General features: G+C 34.7%; 1 protein-coding gene across 6 annotated transcripts in view; it reads right to left on the bottom strand.

Moving 5' to 3' along the window:
• Nucleotides 1-17596, bottom strand: part of STRN3 (striatin 3) — a 58753-nt gene continuing 41157 nt past the window's right edge. For 5 of the 6 annotated variants that reach the window (XM_064424036.1, XM_064424041.1, XM_064424039.1 and 2 more), the window contains 9 exons: nt 14659-14792; nt 9403-9578; nt 9214-9261; nt 8987-9108; nt 7705-7872; nt 7313-7453; nt 5283-5390; nt 2942-3028; nt 1135-2829 (listed from right to left, as the gene is read on the bottom strand). In XM_064424036.1, coding sequence (XP_064280106.1) covers nt 2660-2829; nt 2942-3028; nt 5283-5390; nt 7313-7453; nt 7705-7872; nt 8987-9108; nt 9214-9261; nt 9403-9578; nt 14659-14792 — 1154 coding nt within the window. In that variant the 3' untranslated portion in view covers nt 1135-2659. Of the gene's footprint in view, nt 155-1134; nt 2830-2941; nt 3029-5282; nt 5391-7312; nt 7454-7704; nt 7873-8986; nt 9109-9213; nt 9262-9402; nt 9579-14658; nt 14793-17596 lie in introns of those variants that run through there. The other variant, XM_064424037.1, reaches the window with a different exon arrangement.

The following is a 17596-nucleotide window of genomic DNA, read 5'->3' as shown; positions in this document are numbered from 1 at the left end:
TTTATTAAACAATCACATTTTATTTAAGCATTAAAATGCAGCAGTCTGGAAAAGCTGCCAGAAACAATGTTTGGCTTCAGAAAAGGCGATTATTAAATTACTTCCAATAAAATTCAAATACTCTCTTGTCTGTTGATTAGTTGAATGCTTTAGACTGGAAAGAACAAAAAGTGCAAATCAGCTGAATGTTACTTTCAAAAGTAAACTCTTAGTGTCCTACAAGCAATTACTGGAAGGCCTCACCTCAATCTTCATGATAAAGGACAAAATTCTCCAATTCCTACACAATTATAATTTACTGTAACATTTCAAGCAATGCAACATTATTACTAAAACAAAATTAATTCCAAAATATAACTGCCTATCATGAGCACCTCTTTCTTTTTTTTTTGTTTTTTTTTTTTTGTTCTAATTTGCTTGACATGAGATGGCATGAAATACATTCTTACTGCAAAACTGGAAACTTACATGGAACAATGCAGTTAAGCCACTTATAGGAACATGTTCTAGCTTTAGTTAATTTATACCTAAACACACTACTTTCCATGAAAATATTCATATTGTGGTATGCTGTTTCTGCTGATACACTTTGAGCGAAGTGACTCATCACAGAATAGGTAAATGTTGACCTTTAGTTTTTTTGTTCATCAACTTTATGGGAGGACTTGGAAAGAAATGGACAGAGGTAAGATATATGGGCAAATTTTAGACATTTAGAAATTAGTTGTTTGGGTTTTTTTAATTCAGCACAACTATTCAGTGGCAATTTGAAATAAAAACAGAGTAACTTTCTGGCTCCTAAATCACTTCAGAATCACTTCATATGCAAAGATAATGAAAAAACACTGAGATTATGATCTTAGAAGGGCCGTAAGAATACACCAGCAATTTTCGATTTGTTCTTGTAAAAATTTTTTAAAACATCATGGAAACATGTTCTTATATGTGGGTACTGCTGCTTGAAACTGAACAGTTGCTCAACATCCAGACAACTATTACAATCTTGCAAAAGCAAAGCAGCTTATAAGCGTAATAAACAAATGGTCATTTTGCTAAAATTGAGACCTAATTTAGTAATTTGTAGAATGACTCTTTCAAACTGTGCAACACAAAATAATGTAGCCAACAGTAACATACAGGTACACCATTTAATATTTATTATATGCATTTTATATACATTATTTTTCAACAGCTGTACTTTTGCTATGCGGTACAATCTTAAAAATTTGCTGATTCATAGTTTGTAAAACAGAAACCTTACAAAACTCATCAAAACTCGCAAACTGATCAGAAAAGTTTTGTGGAAGACTAGAAAAAATACTTCTTTGTATTAATCATGCATTACACAAACAAAATTTTTAGTTACACCATAAACTGAAGCACATCTGAAAAATAAAATAAAAGCAGGGAGTAACTAGTCAAAACACAGCAGATTTATGAATCTTGAATCAACTACTTTTGTATTCTATTTGAAATGCAAATAAAAATAATTTTCACTCCAAAGGTTCTCAAACAAGATTGTTTTTTTGGAATCAACTCCACTCCAGGTACTTAACCAGAGGAAAAAGAATTTCTTGGTTTGCAACTTTAGAATTATCAAATGTCCCATTTCCTCATCTATTTTAGACTGTTCAAAGAGTGTCGTAACAGATATACAGGGCCCTTTAACACACTACATAAAAGGATATAAAGACCAACAAAAAGTGAAATAAATAACAATAGGCCATTAGCAAGATGGGTAATCCTTGATAAATAAACTCGTAAATACAGTAAGATGTACAAAATATCACATAGTGATAGGATGCCAAGATTAATTTTTTTTTAAGAGTTCATTCAGGGGTGTTAACCCCTCTGTGTTTCATTTGAACACATTTTACAGTCCTTTATTTATGAAGACAGTTATGCGATGATGATGAATTAGCATCCTTAAGCAAGGACTTAGCTGAGCTGTATTAGGCAAAAGAAGGGAAGATTGTGGTTACACGGCAGCGGGTCAGTGAGATCTCTGTGTTTTAGGGTTCTATAATGCAGAAAAACATTATCAATACAATCTTGAGCACTGTTGTGACAGGCTAAATATATAAAAAGACTTATAAAAACTAGAATTTTATCCAAACATTTTGTGCAACTAATGCTAAAATATTTTAAGTTAAATTTCCTTTTCTTTAAAGCAAAATAAAAGTTTAAAAGGGGAATCTGTGGCATTCAACTGATAAACAGAAGATTACTAAGAGATGAAAAGAAAGCTACTCTTGGAGCTCACTTCCCCCCACAAGAGCACCACATTCCTAACCCTAAGGCAGCACACAGAGTCCAAAATAAAAGTCTTTTGTAAGATCAGACTCCACGTTTGCTTAAAGACACCTAAAGAACAGACATACGCTCAGTTCATATCCAGTCAAGGCTACAAATACTGGTTTTCTTTTTTGTATTTGTCCCCACCCCCCCAAATACAGTAATTACAGTTAAATGAATGAGCCTGACATTGTTCAGGATGTGGTGACTTTTCACCAACTTCTACCTGCCCCACTTAAGAGCCTTCACCCAGGTAGATCAGATGTAGTGTCTTATTGGTAACCTTATAATTGATGGCAGTGACGCATTCCCTCTTTTTTGTCCAAACAGACCTGCTGTTATGATGCAGGTTTGTTCTGCTATGTCACACAAATACTTTGGCAAGGGCATCAGCTCCTGCACTGGCAATATATGCTTTTGATGGATGAAATGCTACATCATAAATGGATTCATCCAGCTTTTTCCTATGAGCTGTTATTTCTTGCACACATGTCTTGCTGTCCAAATTCCACAACCTAATGGAACAATCATGGCCTGTTTAGGAAAGAAAGAAAGGAAAAATAAAAGGTTATATTTGTCAGAAATTAAGTGCATCATAAATGGATAATTTATATAAAACATATAGGATATGAAAAAAACCCCTTACTTCCAGACATTAAATAGATTCCATTAGGATCTACAGCTAGACTTGTGACAGCATCCAAATGAGCAACCATAGAATGGATCATTTTACCTAAAAGAAAAATAAACAGTGAATTTCCTGTGAAGTACTGTTTGTTTAAAAATCAACCCATTCCTCTTTAACACAACATAAGACAACATGCTTATTTAGATTTCAGTGGTCCTATGGTCCTATTCCATTAGAAATTATTAAGTTTCGACTGCAGACTCTTGTATAAACATAAGGGCAAATGACACATAAATCTCAAAAAGGTATTCCCATTGTGAACAATCTTTATCCACTTGTCATCTTTATTGGCAGGAACAACAATGAAGAACTAAAATGACTATGTGAGAAACTTTGTCTCTTAAATGTCCTAATAACTGCCCCAGTAGGAGAGTGGTGATGAAGTTTAGTAAAATGAGACTTACTGAGCCATATCTATGGTCCATCTATCTCTGTCATGGCTAGGAGAGAAAAATAAGGCAACTATAGGTGATACTTGCCCAAAACACTCTCCAGCTTCTCACAATTAACTGTTTGGTTATGTCACAAACCAGAACAGTTAATTCTGCATTCAAGTACTCTTTAATTTCTTTATGTTGACCTCTGTTCCTGGACTCCTAATAACGTGTTTTAGTACCTCACGGTGCTTTTTGGAAGGAGTTCCAGAATGTTTAACTGCACAGAGGAATCACTGCCTGTCTCCTGTTTTGAATCTGTCACCTGTTGGGGATTAGCAACTGAACCTCAGTTCATGAGGTTGAGAAAGAGAGCAAATAAATCCCTGTAAGATCATGACCAACACGAAGAAGGTAAATCAGCTTTGTTCAGTTGCTCCTCTTCCTGAAGAATCTCAGCCTATTCAATTTCTAAGATTCTTCCTGAAGAAGCTAAAAGCTACCGAAGATCTTTGATCATCTTTCTAAGCATTCTCTGAAACATATTAATTTGGCTATATCCCCTTTGAAGTAAGGGAGACTTCATTCAAAGTATTCATACAAAGGTATTAAAAATGTTCCCTTTTGCCTTTTATTCCTTTCCCTCCTAATACGCATTTTGCTATTCTGACTGCTAAGCAACAAACTGGTATTTTTATCTAACCCCTTACTATAACTCCAAGGTTTTAGTTTGAGTAAGAACAGTTACCCCAGTGATTATTATTTTATAGTACAATGTTTATTTTTCCTTACATGTATCCTTTCAAATTTATCCACATGGAATTTAATTAGCCTTTTATGTCTTTTACGAACTCCAGTTCTTCTTTGTCAGCCTTCATGTTTAATAACCTGAATTAATGAATGTCAGTTAACTCCCAGTATACTGTTCCCTGTTCATATGACTCATTATGTTGAAATATTACTGATCCCTCCAGATCTGCAGATATTTTATTCCACAAAAAAGACCATTTACTTCTACCCTCTGTTTCCTGTCTTTGACTTAATTATTTCTTCATGCAGATTTTTTTTCCTTATTCTTTGTTTCTTTGAAGCAATAAATCTTAATTTCAGCAACAACAATGTAATTAATGACCACAATTCAAATACATATGTTCATGTCAAGTGCAAAGTGGAATAAATGTCCAGCTCTTTTGCTTTAGAAAACAAAACCCCCAGGAACCTACTGGAGTTCACCATCCCCTACTGGGACCAAACCAAACACACTTCAAACAGGTGTTTTGCACATGCTTCCTTAAAAGTCACCTTGATTTTTTTTCCTTCCAACTTTGATAGGTAACACATAGGAAGTGACAGGTAATTTCACAAATAGGAAGTTTAAGTTTGTTCTTGCAATTATTTTAATGTTTTTGTCATGACAGACAGTGCAGCTTCCTCTTATCGCCTTCCTTACACTCTTTCTTCCACATCCATTTCTGTTTTATAAACCTTATCAACAAGTTAAGTATAACACAGGACTTCATACCACGATGAATTCAGGGTTATATCTTGCGCTAATAGGTACTAAGTGATCTTTTTTACTACTAAGAGTTGAAAAACACAACTGACACAGGCTTAGAGTTAAATGCATGGAAATGAAAGCAGACATACTCTATAAATCAGGAAAGTTCTAAATTAAAGACCACTTTCTTGTCCCTCACAACTATCTCTGCCTTGAGAGTGTTTTCTGACTTCTGAAGTCACAACTGCAACAGGCATCACTATTTCACAGAGAAGGTACTGCAAAGGTTTAATCTTAGAAATACCAAAAGTTCTGCTTTATGTGAGACTAAATCAGCAGTAAGTTTTCTACAAATGGATTCTCCCTATGTCATCCAGATTTCTTTAAACACTTTCATATATAAAAGTTATGTTCTCTTTATCCTTACCCGTTTTGTTGTCAAAAAATTTGATGTGTCTATCTTCATGTGCTGTAATAGTTACAGGAAGTGTGGGATGACTTACTACCTTGTTAATATGATTATTTGATTGTACACCTGGAAATAAAATAAAAGAAAATTTATCTGCCTTGAAGAAAATGATAAGGTTAAAATGACAGTATTTTAGCATTACACTTTAAATTACAGTATTAATTAACATTATGTAAGTAGTGTGTTAGGACCAGTGGATCTCCTAAGAAATAAAGCTTCTTGCTTCACAGGATGGGGAAAACTGAGGTACAACTAGCCAAAGCACTGTAAGGTTAAAGCTCATAAGTAGTTTACACCCATGAAAGATTTTTGAGAGATAAAACACAGCAAGTACTGTAATGTAGCACTAGCCAAGTAGAAACAAACTTCAGCATGAATAATGTATGTTTAGCACACAGCTCTTACAACTCTGCATCAAAAAATATTTAGTTTGGGGGTTGGGGGGGAAAACAGAAGCACAGAGTGGTTTGGGTTGGAAGGGACACCTACTAGACCAGAGAATCCAAGTAACTGAAGTCAACCCAACCCTCTTAGATTCTGTCAGATATATTTTTGACTTCAACTTAAAACAATGATTGGTTTAGAACCTCTTTAGAAGTCTACAGGGTACTCTTTTTAAAAAACTATCTTGGTATCTTAATTTCTGTACTTAATTCTTCTTGAATCTATTTGAAAGTCTCTTGTCAAACTAGAAAACGTATTTCTCCAAACTGTGATGTTCCTTCTCACTTGAACATCAGGCTTTGCAGAAGGTATCTATAAGATAGCTTTTACACAGTTCTGTAACCTGTGTTGAAGTCTGTAAGTTTAATTATTAAAGTAAACTACACTAACTAAAGGGGAGAAGCAGATTCTCCCCTTGCACTATTCTTTTAGATCACATTTTATAGAAAGGAATGAGCAGAAACTGGAGGTTTTCCTTATGAAATGCTTTCAGAGCTTCACAAAAAGAAGTCTCCTCCATATACAGTTTCATCAAATAAATGCAATTAATTCTTTATGAGCTACCTCTCTGTAACACTATTTGCAGCAACAGGAATTCTGTAAAGTTCCACCAGAAACTGTGTTTAATCCCAACCTGTGCAGAATTCTGCACTGAATTAAATATTCTGTTTAATTCACCTATTGTTCACCTACTTGTCTTAATATCCTCCATGCCAATCTTATACAATGAAAACTGTGGTTTAATATACAAATCAGAAAACTGAATCTTAAGAAATCTTAGGGAACAGTAACTGTTGCTTTGACTACCTCTAACTACTTTCAAATCCTGCTAACAAAATCATAAAATGGCTGGAAAGGACATTTAACATCACGTAGTTCCAATCCCTCTTGCCAAAGGCAGGGCCACCATCCACTAAACCAGGTTGTTTTAAGCCACATTCAAGGTGGCCTAGAACATTTCCCAGGGACTGAGCATCCCAAATTTCTCTGAGCGACCTGTGCCAGTGTCTCACCACTCTCACAGTAAAGAACTTTTTCCTAATATATAATCTAATTCTACTCTCTTTCAGTTTGACGCCATTCCTCCCTGTCTTGTCACCACCTGCCCTTGTACAAACAAGCTCCTCTCCAAGTTTCTTGTAGGCTCCTTTAGGGACTGGAAGATCACAATAGTATCTGTCAAGAAGCTTCTCCAGACTGAATAATCCCAAGCCTTTCAGCCTGTCTTCACAGGAGTGGTGCTCCAGCTCTGGGATCATCTTCAAAAACCTTGCTCTGGACTCAGTTCAACAGGTCTGTGTCCTTCTTATGCTGGGGCCCCAGAGATGGACCAGCACTCCAGGCAGGGTTTCACAAGAGCAGAATAGATGGGTTAGAACACCTTTCCACAGTGTTTGTTCCAAGCATCTAACCACCTTTCAAACTGAATGATGCAGTAGAGGAGTGAAGCCTTTTTCTTTACTACACCATACAATGAGGTACCACAATAATGCAACAGGTACCTCATTCAAGATGGGTATTTATTACAGAAGAGCTCCACTTACCAGATTCTACTTGTGATGAAAACATTACCACTGACTGGGATGTTTCTAAATCATAGATGACTGTGCTGCCAGTGTTAAAAGACGCCACCATATGAGCAGGGTCACAACCTATAAAGTCAACTGATGTGGGTATTCCATGCTCTAGAAAGAGCAAAAAAAAAATCCTTTAGAAAGAACAAAACACTTTAAAAATTCCTGACAGTTTAAACATTTAAGATCATACTTGAAGAAGATATTTACTCTTTTCTTTAAAGTAATGCTACAGAGCCATGGTTATTTGATTACAAGTTATTCTTTTAGCTGTTACCTAATTTGGATATATGGAGATAATGAGCCTGGATGCATCATCAGCTGCCTCATAACAGATTTTCAAAACCACTGCAAAAAGTTACCTTTCTCTCCATTGTAAGTGCAAATACAGGGATTTTTTTCCGGTGGGTTCCATAACCTAATAGTGCCATCTGCTGAACAAGAGAGTAAGTGATTCTTTACACCACTGTAAGCAAGACCCCAGACTGCATCTGTGTGAGCAATTAATGTGCCAGCTAGAACGTTTGGCTCTGGAAAAAAAAGTTGAGAAAGGAAACCATTTTAGTGAAGAAGCATTAAGTATTTCTTGTACCTCAAAATAAATTAAATTCCACATAAACCAGCTGTATGTTCCCCCTGCCCTTCCTGTTCAAGCAACAGCCAGAATATTGCACAAGTCATTCTGCGCAACCACTGCCATCTTCCTCCAAAAAACCAAACAACCAATCAGGAAAACAAACAAACTCAAACTAAAAAACTCTACCAAACCAGGCAACAAAAAAACCCCCACAAACAACTATGTCCCTTTTCCCAGAATGATACACTCTTGTTACCACCTCCTCTCTTATTTCTTCCTTTTAAATTCAACACCTTAAAGATGCTTGATCACAGCCCTTCCTTCGTACAGGTGCAGAAAATCAGCTTTCCACTTTAACACTGGATGCTGACTTGATGCGGTTTTTATTCAGCATACTCTGCTGACACATAGGTATGGTCTAAACCTCTCAAGCACACTAATAATAAAAACAGGACTATTTTTTTCTTGTGGAGCTGGGAATCTTATTTTCATCTCCCTAATACTTTATAGTTACCTTTTATAGAGGATTTTAAAATCTATGTAGAGTTTTCCAAGCAGTTATCAGCTATTTAATTTTAGAGACATCTAAAATGAAAGATATCTAAATCTTTAAGAGAATCTAAGAGATTCTCTTAAAATCTAAATCTTCTAAGAGAAATGTTAGGGACTTGCGATGCAAGTCAGAAACATGGGACATAGAATCTGAGCACACCATAGTTTTCTGGCAAATTTCCATCAGAAGAAACGAATAATCATTAAGAAGTTGCAATTCTGGTTTAAAATATTTTGCTTCTCAAAAATATAAATTATGATTATTTTTTTTCTTTATTGCATAAATCTTAGGAATTGTTAGGTCTCCCTATTACTCTTCTACACAAAGTACATCATCAGTGCAAGCAGGAATAACTAACTAATGTTTGCCATACGTAAGTACTTGAAAACACACAGTCTAGCTGAAAAATGGCTGTAATATTTCATAAAAGCTCTAGAAAATAGATTAACATCAAGTAGAAAAATAACATTCAAGACAATGGTCAGAAGTTGTTTATCTTTTAAAAGGTACTTACCATAGGTATCATATGGATCCACATTAGGGCTAGGCATGTTCCACCACTGGATGGTTGCATCAATACCACCACTGAAACACTGTTCTCCATTGGAACTAATTGCCAATGACAATACCGGTCCACTATTGAGAGACAGAAAAAAGCTGATTGGTAACTGCCTACAGGACAGAATCTATTGTTATGAATGACAATATATTTATCAGCCATGAATAATGTCAAACACTCACATGTGGGCCCTAAATGTGTAGATGGGTTCTACATCTAAAGAGGCACTCCTGAAAGAAAAAGAAGAGTTATTATACCACATGAAATCTCTACTGAAAAACTTGAAACTATAAGAGTTTAATAAATTTCAAAGGCATATAAAACACAAATGAAAAACACAACTGATGTTTTATAAAATCCCAAATACTTGCTTTTTGGCAGGAACCGTTTTCTGCAAATTCCAGAGTTTTAGAGTATGGTCCTCAGAGGCTGTAACCAGCACAGGCTCTACAGGATGAAAAGCTAATGCTCGCACTCCATCAAAATGACTGCGTAGCGTATACTTAGGGTTCCATGTCTTTCGGAAGGCATCTTTATTAGCTGGCAACTTGAAAGAGAAAAGGAAAGTAGTAATTTTATCTTGGATTTTAAAAAATGGATTTTATATATATCCCTCTGTATTTTTGGAAACATCCTATGCTTGATTCAGCTAATATCTATTCAACCGTAAGTTTGCATTTATCTATTGATTTATCTACATACATCTACAACCCCATCTGGCCAGCTAGACAGTCTGCAAAATTTTCTGTTGTAACAGTTTCCTTTGACCCAGGCTGGAATGATATATAATGTTAAACACACAGAAAAGAAGACTTGATTTTCAGAACAGATTTTAATCCTTTTGTGCAATGACACTAACTCCTCTTCCTTGCAGAAAGGGAAATGTTTCATTATGTATCATGTCGTGTGCATCCAAGAAAGAGATTATAGCCATCAAAAGCTCATTTATCACTTAAACAAAATAAAAATGAGCTTGAGGTGCTTGGTGAGTGATCTTCTTTAGATGAGTAACTTGACTAAGGTTGACAAGAAACATACACAGTTCTTGAATACTTCTACAAGTGAAGTCATGTACATAGAAATAGCTAATACAAATTTCAATAGACATTTGTCATGATTTTAAACATAACATTACACAAATATTCTTTAAGACTTTAATGAGTTTCAAATGTATCTGTGAGACAATAACTTAGCTGCTTTGTGAAGCAATATATGCAAACTCTACATTTATATACTGTGAACAACCAATTCATACTCTTTACTTGCAGACTGTTAGGCTAAAATACAATAATTACAGCTGCTTAATATTAATTATAGGTAACCCAGAAGAGTTATCAGAAAAATTCAAGCCCTTCTAGTGATTCCAAGAGACTAATTTATAGCTTTGAATACAATTAATATTTGTGAATCAGACTCTTAAAAGACTACATCCCATCCTAAGCCTCCATCATAAAGATCCAGGTACTTCTCTTTTCCCCTAAAGGTAGTTTAGAAAATGGACCTGAATTAGATGAACAAAATAAGCAGACTAAGAACGAATGGAAACTAATTGTATCCTTTGTCTTACACAAATGGAAGGTAATTGTATCCTTCATCTTACACACTATCTATTTCAGCATGTAACTGCTAAAATATGTTTCTCAACTGCAGGCCAGAATAGCTTGACATCTCAAAATAATTTCAGCAACACTAATATGAAATTTGAATCTCCCATAGCTAATCAAATCTTACTACCTTTTACCTGTCAGGACTGAAAATATTCAGATAACAGTGTAACATGTATTGTAATAACTATTTTTGGACCATGTCTATAATCTGGATTTAATTATCACTACTCAAACCAAATTTAAATCCAACCAACAAAACAAAGAGGTTCAGACAATAAAATTTACTGTTCTGAGTTACAGATATGCAGACATTTGCTTTTCCATTATATTACTTAAATTTCTGTCCTAAGTGCAAACTTTACCTAATTCCAATCAAGTCACAGAAACTTGTTATACCAGACATGTAACCTGAATTTTTAGGGTTTTTTTAAATACCAACAAAGTAATCTATATAATGACAAAACATTTTGCTTGCAATCTTCCTACTTCAGAGTACATTGAATACTGCAATATTTTTACTGAGATTGATGTTATTTAGCACTGCATATTATGTACAAGCTTCATAAAAAGAATAATCTTTTGTTTTAGGAAACTGAACAGAGTGGAATTCTGGAGTTCTGCATTAAACATAATTTGGACCAAATAGTTGATTTACTTCCCTCCCCAAGTGGACAAGAGAAAGGGAGAAAAGGAAAAAAAAAGGTATTTTCCTAGCAAATAGGGTCCCTTGATATTTTAAATCCTCATTATGTAACGTGTTCACCCATCTAGCTATCTTATGTTCCCTCATGTATTTGTGGTGATCTGGGGCTTAGAGCAATTAAAGTAAAAAACTTGAAATAGCAATGCTTAATTTTAGAACATGATACATCCCAGATTATGCAGAAGACTTGCAATTTTTTGGGTGCAATATGCATCCACACAACAATATCTACCACAGTTGTGATGAAAAGTAATTTGAAAAAATCAGAGCTGGATATGGTGATCCTTATTTTTCAAAACATGAAAAGCGTTCTTTTTTTTTTGTCTTTTTTCTTAAAAGGATTGTTGCAAGGGTAATTTTGTTTTTGGCAGTACAGAGAAATCTGCTAAAATGCAAGGTATAGAATTTACACAAGTAAGGTACGTCTCCTATTCTAAGCATAGCTTTGAAGTTTTAATTTTTTTTAAATGGACTGGAACATCATGGTTCTTTTAGAAGACACCACATACACTTTATTAGAAATCTAGTTATACATAAACCAATTTTTAAAAATTCTTTTCTCAGTTGTTCTAAGAGAACAACTGACACATCTTCAAAGAGGTCTTTGCAATCTCTAAGAAAAAAAGTTAACCAGTAATGTATTTCCAAAAAACAAATAACCAAAAAACACAACCCCCACCTCAGAAAAACACAGTCAAGGACTTGGAAAAGGGATTTGATGATTACAAAGGATAAATGTGTATTTATACACACACACACTGTCAAGATAATCAAAGTCATGAGAACAGAGACCCTTTTTCCATGGACTTCAGCGGGCTTTACTAAAGGCCAAGAAGGACCAAACAACCCATTCATTCTACCTTGTAAATCACAGGCAAACTGGACTACACCTGAGCTAAACCAACACAAACAAACAACCCCCTCCCACCAAAAAAAAAGGCATTAGGTAATGAAGATCTTCCTTGCCTCTGCAGTCAAGGGAATCCTAACACATTGTAAGGAGACATTCATTTCCCTATGTCAAAAATGTACTCCCCAACGGCAAACAAAAATTTTAGAGAACAATAATTAATTGCAGTCAGTGTCTTTTTATGTTTTAATGTTACTTTTTTCTTGATAATGTTGTAACTTATTGGAGATTTCCAGGTTTACATAAAGGAAAGCTTTCCAATTTTTAGTCAGTCATACTGCAGAAAAACACCATTCTCTGGTGCTATGGAATCAAAAAATTTACAAATGGGGGCATTTGATTTGGCAACATTATTCCCTCAGCATACAAACAACTACATGCACTGAGGTCAATTTAAGTAACTAGATAATAAAAAAGACATTACTTGAGATGACTACTGTTTACTAAATGACTAGTAGGAGACAACCTGTGAATTTAATCAAGCATACAGAAATCTTCTGAGTTATAGTTGAAATTCTTAAGATTTATACTTAACCGCCATCCTGTAGTCATATCCTCTCCTTTTCAAAATACAACACTCATCAAGGAGTGACACATGAAAGCTAATGGAAGCCTGTTGTGGTTTTATTTATTAATGCACTCTAATGGCTCACAAAAGCCATCTGAAGAGCATGGACCTATTGGAAGCAAATGCATTAAGTGTTCTGGTTTGAGGTTTTTTCGTTGTTCTTGTTTTACTTACACATTAACTTAGTGTCACACCTCCTTATCTGGAGACATACTGGAAAATGAGGTGACTTCACCTAATCTTACAAGGGCATTAGACTACAATGCCCTACAAGTACTCCATTACAGGTACAAGGTAAAACATGGTCTTACTGTGCAGCAAATCCACAGCTATGAGGGAACAACTTCAGCAATTAAAAACTATCATGAAATTTTTACCCTAAAGAAACATTGTGATGAAAAACTAATAGCATCTGAATTTTAGTCTCTTCAAAGTCATGACAGGACAGTGTCGTCTTCAATATAAAAAAAATTGTTGTCATCTGTGTTATTTTACACTTTGTTTTTTCTAGCACACAAAGTCAGAAGCCACTGTGCATTTTTCAGCTATGCTTTAAAAGGAAGAAAATATCCTATGAGTACTGGGAAGAGAGGACTGGACAAGAAGCAAGCAAAGCAAGTTACAATCATGGCCAATCACAACTCATTTTCAGTGAATGGCCTAGTAAGAAAAACTCTACTTCTGTATTTTGTCTCCTGTATACACCAGATATTAGAGCATGAAATAGCCTCTTCCCACTCACCTCCCAAACCAAGCTGAAAATAAAGAGCCTCAGGGGGTTTAAGGCGTTAAGCCTCAGGGGTTTAAGGGTTTGAGGGAAAAAGTTTTGGAAATTCAACAACATTGAAAAACTAAGACCAACTTCATCTACAGGATGATTAACACCTTCTAACCTTCAACAAATGTGTGCTTCTACTGCAAATTTATTAGCTCAGGCAGCACTTCATATTTGAGTATTTATCAGCTATTCTCCACTTTAAGTTTCCAAAGAGCAAAGGTAACCTCTTTCCTGCATCACTCTTCAAACCACTGTTTGTCACATTTGTCCCAAGTAGCACAGACTCACGTAACAGTTCTGTTAATTGGCATATTAATTGCAATGTTTTCTGAGCTTAGTCCTGGCTTGCCACTAAATACCTCCGTCTTGGAATAAGCAAAATGGCTACACACTGTTTTATAAAGAATTTGTAGTTCACAAAAGACAGCAATATACTACAAAGCTGCAATCTGCAGTCAAGCCAATACAAGACTTTTTAAATACTTCATGCAAAACTTACCTGAACACTTCACTAACCAGCCATCCAATGTTACTAACCAATGAAAAATTTGTTTAACACTATTGGTAGAAGCTTAATGAATATGGTCAAAGGAATGTCAGAACACTCTGGATTATAATAAAAATATCCCCATAAAGCTTACATCTGAAATATACTACTATATATACAGTCTATGCTGTTAACACTACTTACTCATCAAAAGGACAGCAAATAAATGAGTTAATATCAGTATTTGTGTTTCGTGCCATGCCTACTCACCACTCCATTTCAATGTATAACTGTCATTTTGGTCATGTTAAGACATTAATATGTATTTTATGTCATAACACATTCCCCCTCCCAGTGACAAAATCTGAATTCAATTATTAATGTAGAAAAACTCCAAGTCATCTCACTTAATTCTGGTAACCCAAATTACTTAGCACATTCACAAGATGCTCTTCCATTCCAAGTAACACCTTTTACTAAAGAAGTGCATCAGTAATGTTCAGGATTGAAGAGAGGGGACCCAACTACCATTGGTTAAATTGTATAAAGAATTTTAAAATAAAATTGCACTTACATCATAACTATAGTCTGCATCATTTGTTACTGTCAAGTCTGCAAGGTCTCCAAGGCCCAGTACACTTAACAACACATCATCAGAACCCATAATAAATGACTTGCCTCCTCCAGGTGGAAACGTTATTGGCTCAGCTATAAAGAACAAAACAGTTTCTTTAAGTCTCAATAGAGTAATTCAAACTGATGAAAAGCTGCATTATTCATCACTTAACAGCAAAGCAGAGTTTAAAACTGAACTTGTATATACTACATACAGCCCCGACTAAAAAAAAAAAAAACCAAGAGCATGAGGACACACACACATGTGCAAACACACACACATTATATACACAACTCTTGTACCATGCTTCATCATTTGATTTCAACTTACTTTACAGAGGTCTTGATACTGACAACAAATTTGACTCACATTACTTTACACTGCAATACCAAATGTACATCCAAAGTTTCCAAATTCTCAGCTGAGTTTTTCATTCAATACACCATGCTTCCTGCCTTCTATCCACTTGCAAATATGTCTTTGTGTTTTATACTAGTCAAATATTCCTACTTGTACACTGAATATTTTTTAATCACTCAAGCAAAAGACTCCTGCAAAACATCTCTTCCGCTTTGAGTTTTTTCAGAGAAGTGAAAAAATGGAAACATCTATTATTTATTCATTTCCTCTCTTAGTTTCTCAGCATGATTTTGGATTCTAATTTTAAAGTACACTCAACTGACACTCATGTTGTCTAGATGTGCCTTCTTCAAATTAAAATTTAACATTTCTGTTAATTATCATTTAGAATGAATAGAAGTTATATATAGCCATTCACTATGAATTCACATCTGAATAATAAAGTTTAAAATATTCACCCATATTTTTTACCCCTTCAATGATTCTGCAAATCTCCATTAACCCACAAATACCAATTTTGCAATAAGGAATAGGAATGAAGGCTTAAGCACTGTAATGCTTCAGCACATTTTAGAAGCTACTTTTACTTTTCAGTTTTCTTTTCCACTTAGAAATAGCAACACTTGTTAAGTAGAGTATACGAAATTAAGGTCTGTGTGAACTTCAGCTAAGTATAAGCATCTGCAAAATATGTTAAATTATATTTGACATCTTGAAAAATTAAACTTGCTTGACTTTTGAATGTCACTGATCTGGCAGAGTTATGGCCTCACTTTAATGCCACTCCTTATTTCTTATCCTCCTAGAAAAGCCTTCAATCTCAGAGAACACAGTTTCCATTTTCCTGGAATATTGTTCTAGAAGCAGGTCCAAACAAGAGGAATAATAATTAACACATTCCTGTTTAGAACACACATCTCCATTACTCTGTATGGCCACTATCTGAATGGTAACCCAGTTCAAATCCACACCCATGGAATTACAGTGACTGAAAGCAGGTGTAGTTACAGATGTCTGGCACCACTGCTAGGGCTAGGCAAAGAGGAGCCAGACAGCCAGATCAAAATACATCACTTCTCAAGAATAGAACAGGTTTTAATGCTTCAGAACTATTGTACTATTAAGAAATGTAACCTAAACAACACAGTCAATACAACTATTTCTGAGAATCTAAGAACATCATCTATCTAAGAATACAGACTGCTGTTCCTACAATTGCACAAAAGGAGGAAACAATATTCTAAATATGCACATTCACCTCTTGTAAAAAAAATTCACAATCCATACAAGTTTGACTCTTAAGAATGCTACATGACATTAACAGCCCAAAATGGTTTACCATGTCCTTATATGAATAAGCTTTTTATTTCCATCAGTAATTTACTAAAACTCTACATCTGACGATCTACCACAAACCACTTATATTTCAAAAAATATATATTCCTACAAAACACCTAATTTATTTTCCTGTTACTCCTATTTGATCTTTAGGACAGGCCCACAAGGTTTAGGTAAGCCCCGTAACCTGTCATACTAATTATTTGTGAAACTAATGTCACCTGACCTTAACAGATAAACTTTCCTATGCTTTATTACAAGAACTAAGGACCACCACATCAAGAACCTATACTACAAATTCATCAAGTTTTGTTTGCATGAGTGACTATTTCTTTCTTTAAAGCTTCAAAATTAATGCTACTCAAAATTCAGAAGACTACTTCTCAACACTAAAGCTGCCTGTATGTATGTACATTGTGTTCTATAATTTATTTGTGAATTTTATATTTTTAAGTGAGGTGTATTTGAGAAGTTTAAAAAATGGCTGCAAACTACTTTTGCAAAAAAAGAAACAGCAGAACAGTAACACAATGAAAAATGGATGATGTCACAGCTACTAAAAATAAAGACCCATATCTTCAGATATCAAAACAATGCATCAATAGATATACGCAAATGATAGTTAAACAAATGACTTTTAATGCTTTTCATTTAGAAAAATAAATACAAATATTTTTCTAACACATAGTACAACATTCTTATAGCATAATAATTGAGCATAATAAATGCTGAGTTTGCAATCAAGAAATATAAAGTTAAAATGTGACAGTGTAAGTTCCTTTGTAGGTCAAATTAGGTGAAATAAATATTGAAATATAAAATTGTATAATTAAATATTTGCTTAGCCAATCTTAACCAGCACTTCTTACCTTCCAGTTCTTGACACCATACGTAATTAAATCAAAATCAAGCAGTAATACTTGTACAAACCGAAACTCCTTTAATCTCTGATCAGATACATATGCCCATATAGGCTGTTGTTGTCTAGTGTACAACAAGCACATCTTACCCGTGCTCCCCACAAAGTTAATATGTCGTACATCAAAAGCAGCTGTTCATACCCAAGCAATTAGCTGTTACTGCTTTTTTTCTGTCAATCTGTAGATTGACACCACTGCAATCTGTAGATATTAAAACCGGAAAACAACCAGTGAAGAAACTAATTCTCTCTACACTGGATGGAAAATCATGCTGATAC

This window comes from Passer domesticus, chromosome 6 (genome assembly GCF_036417665.1).
Source record: "Passer domesticus isolate bPasDom1 chromosome 6, bPasDom1.hap1, whole genome shotgun sequence".
Taxonomy (NCBI): Eukaryota; Metazoa; Chordata; class Aves; order Passeriformes; family Passeridae; genus Passer; species Passer domesticus.
Note: the sequence above shows the minus strand (reverse complement) of the source record. Positions and strands in the feature narration are given on the sequence as shown.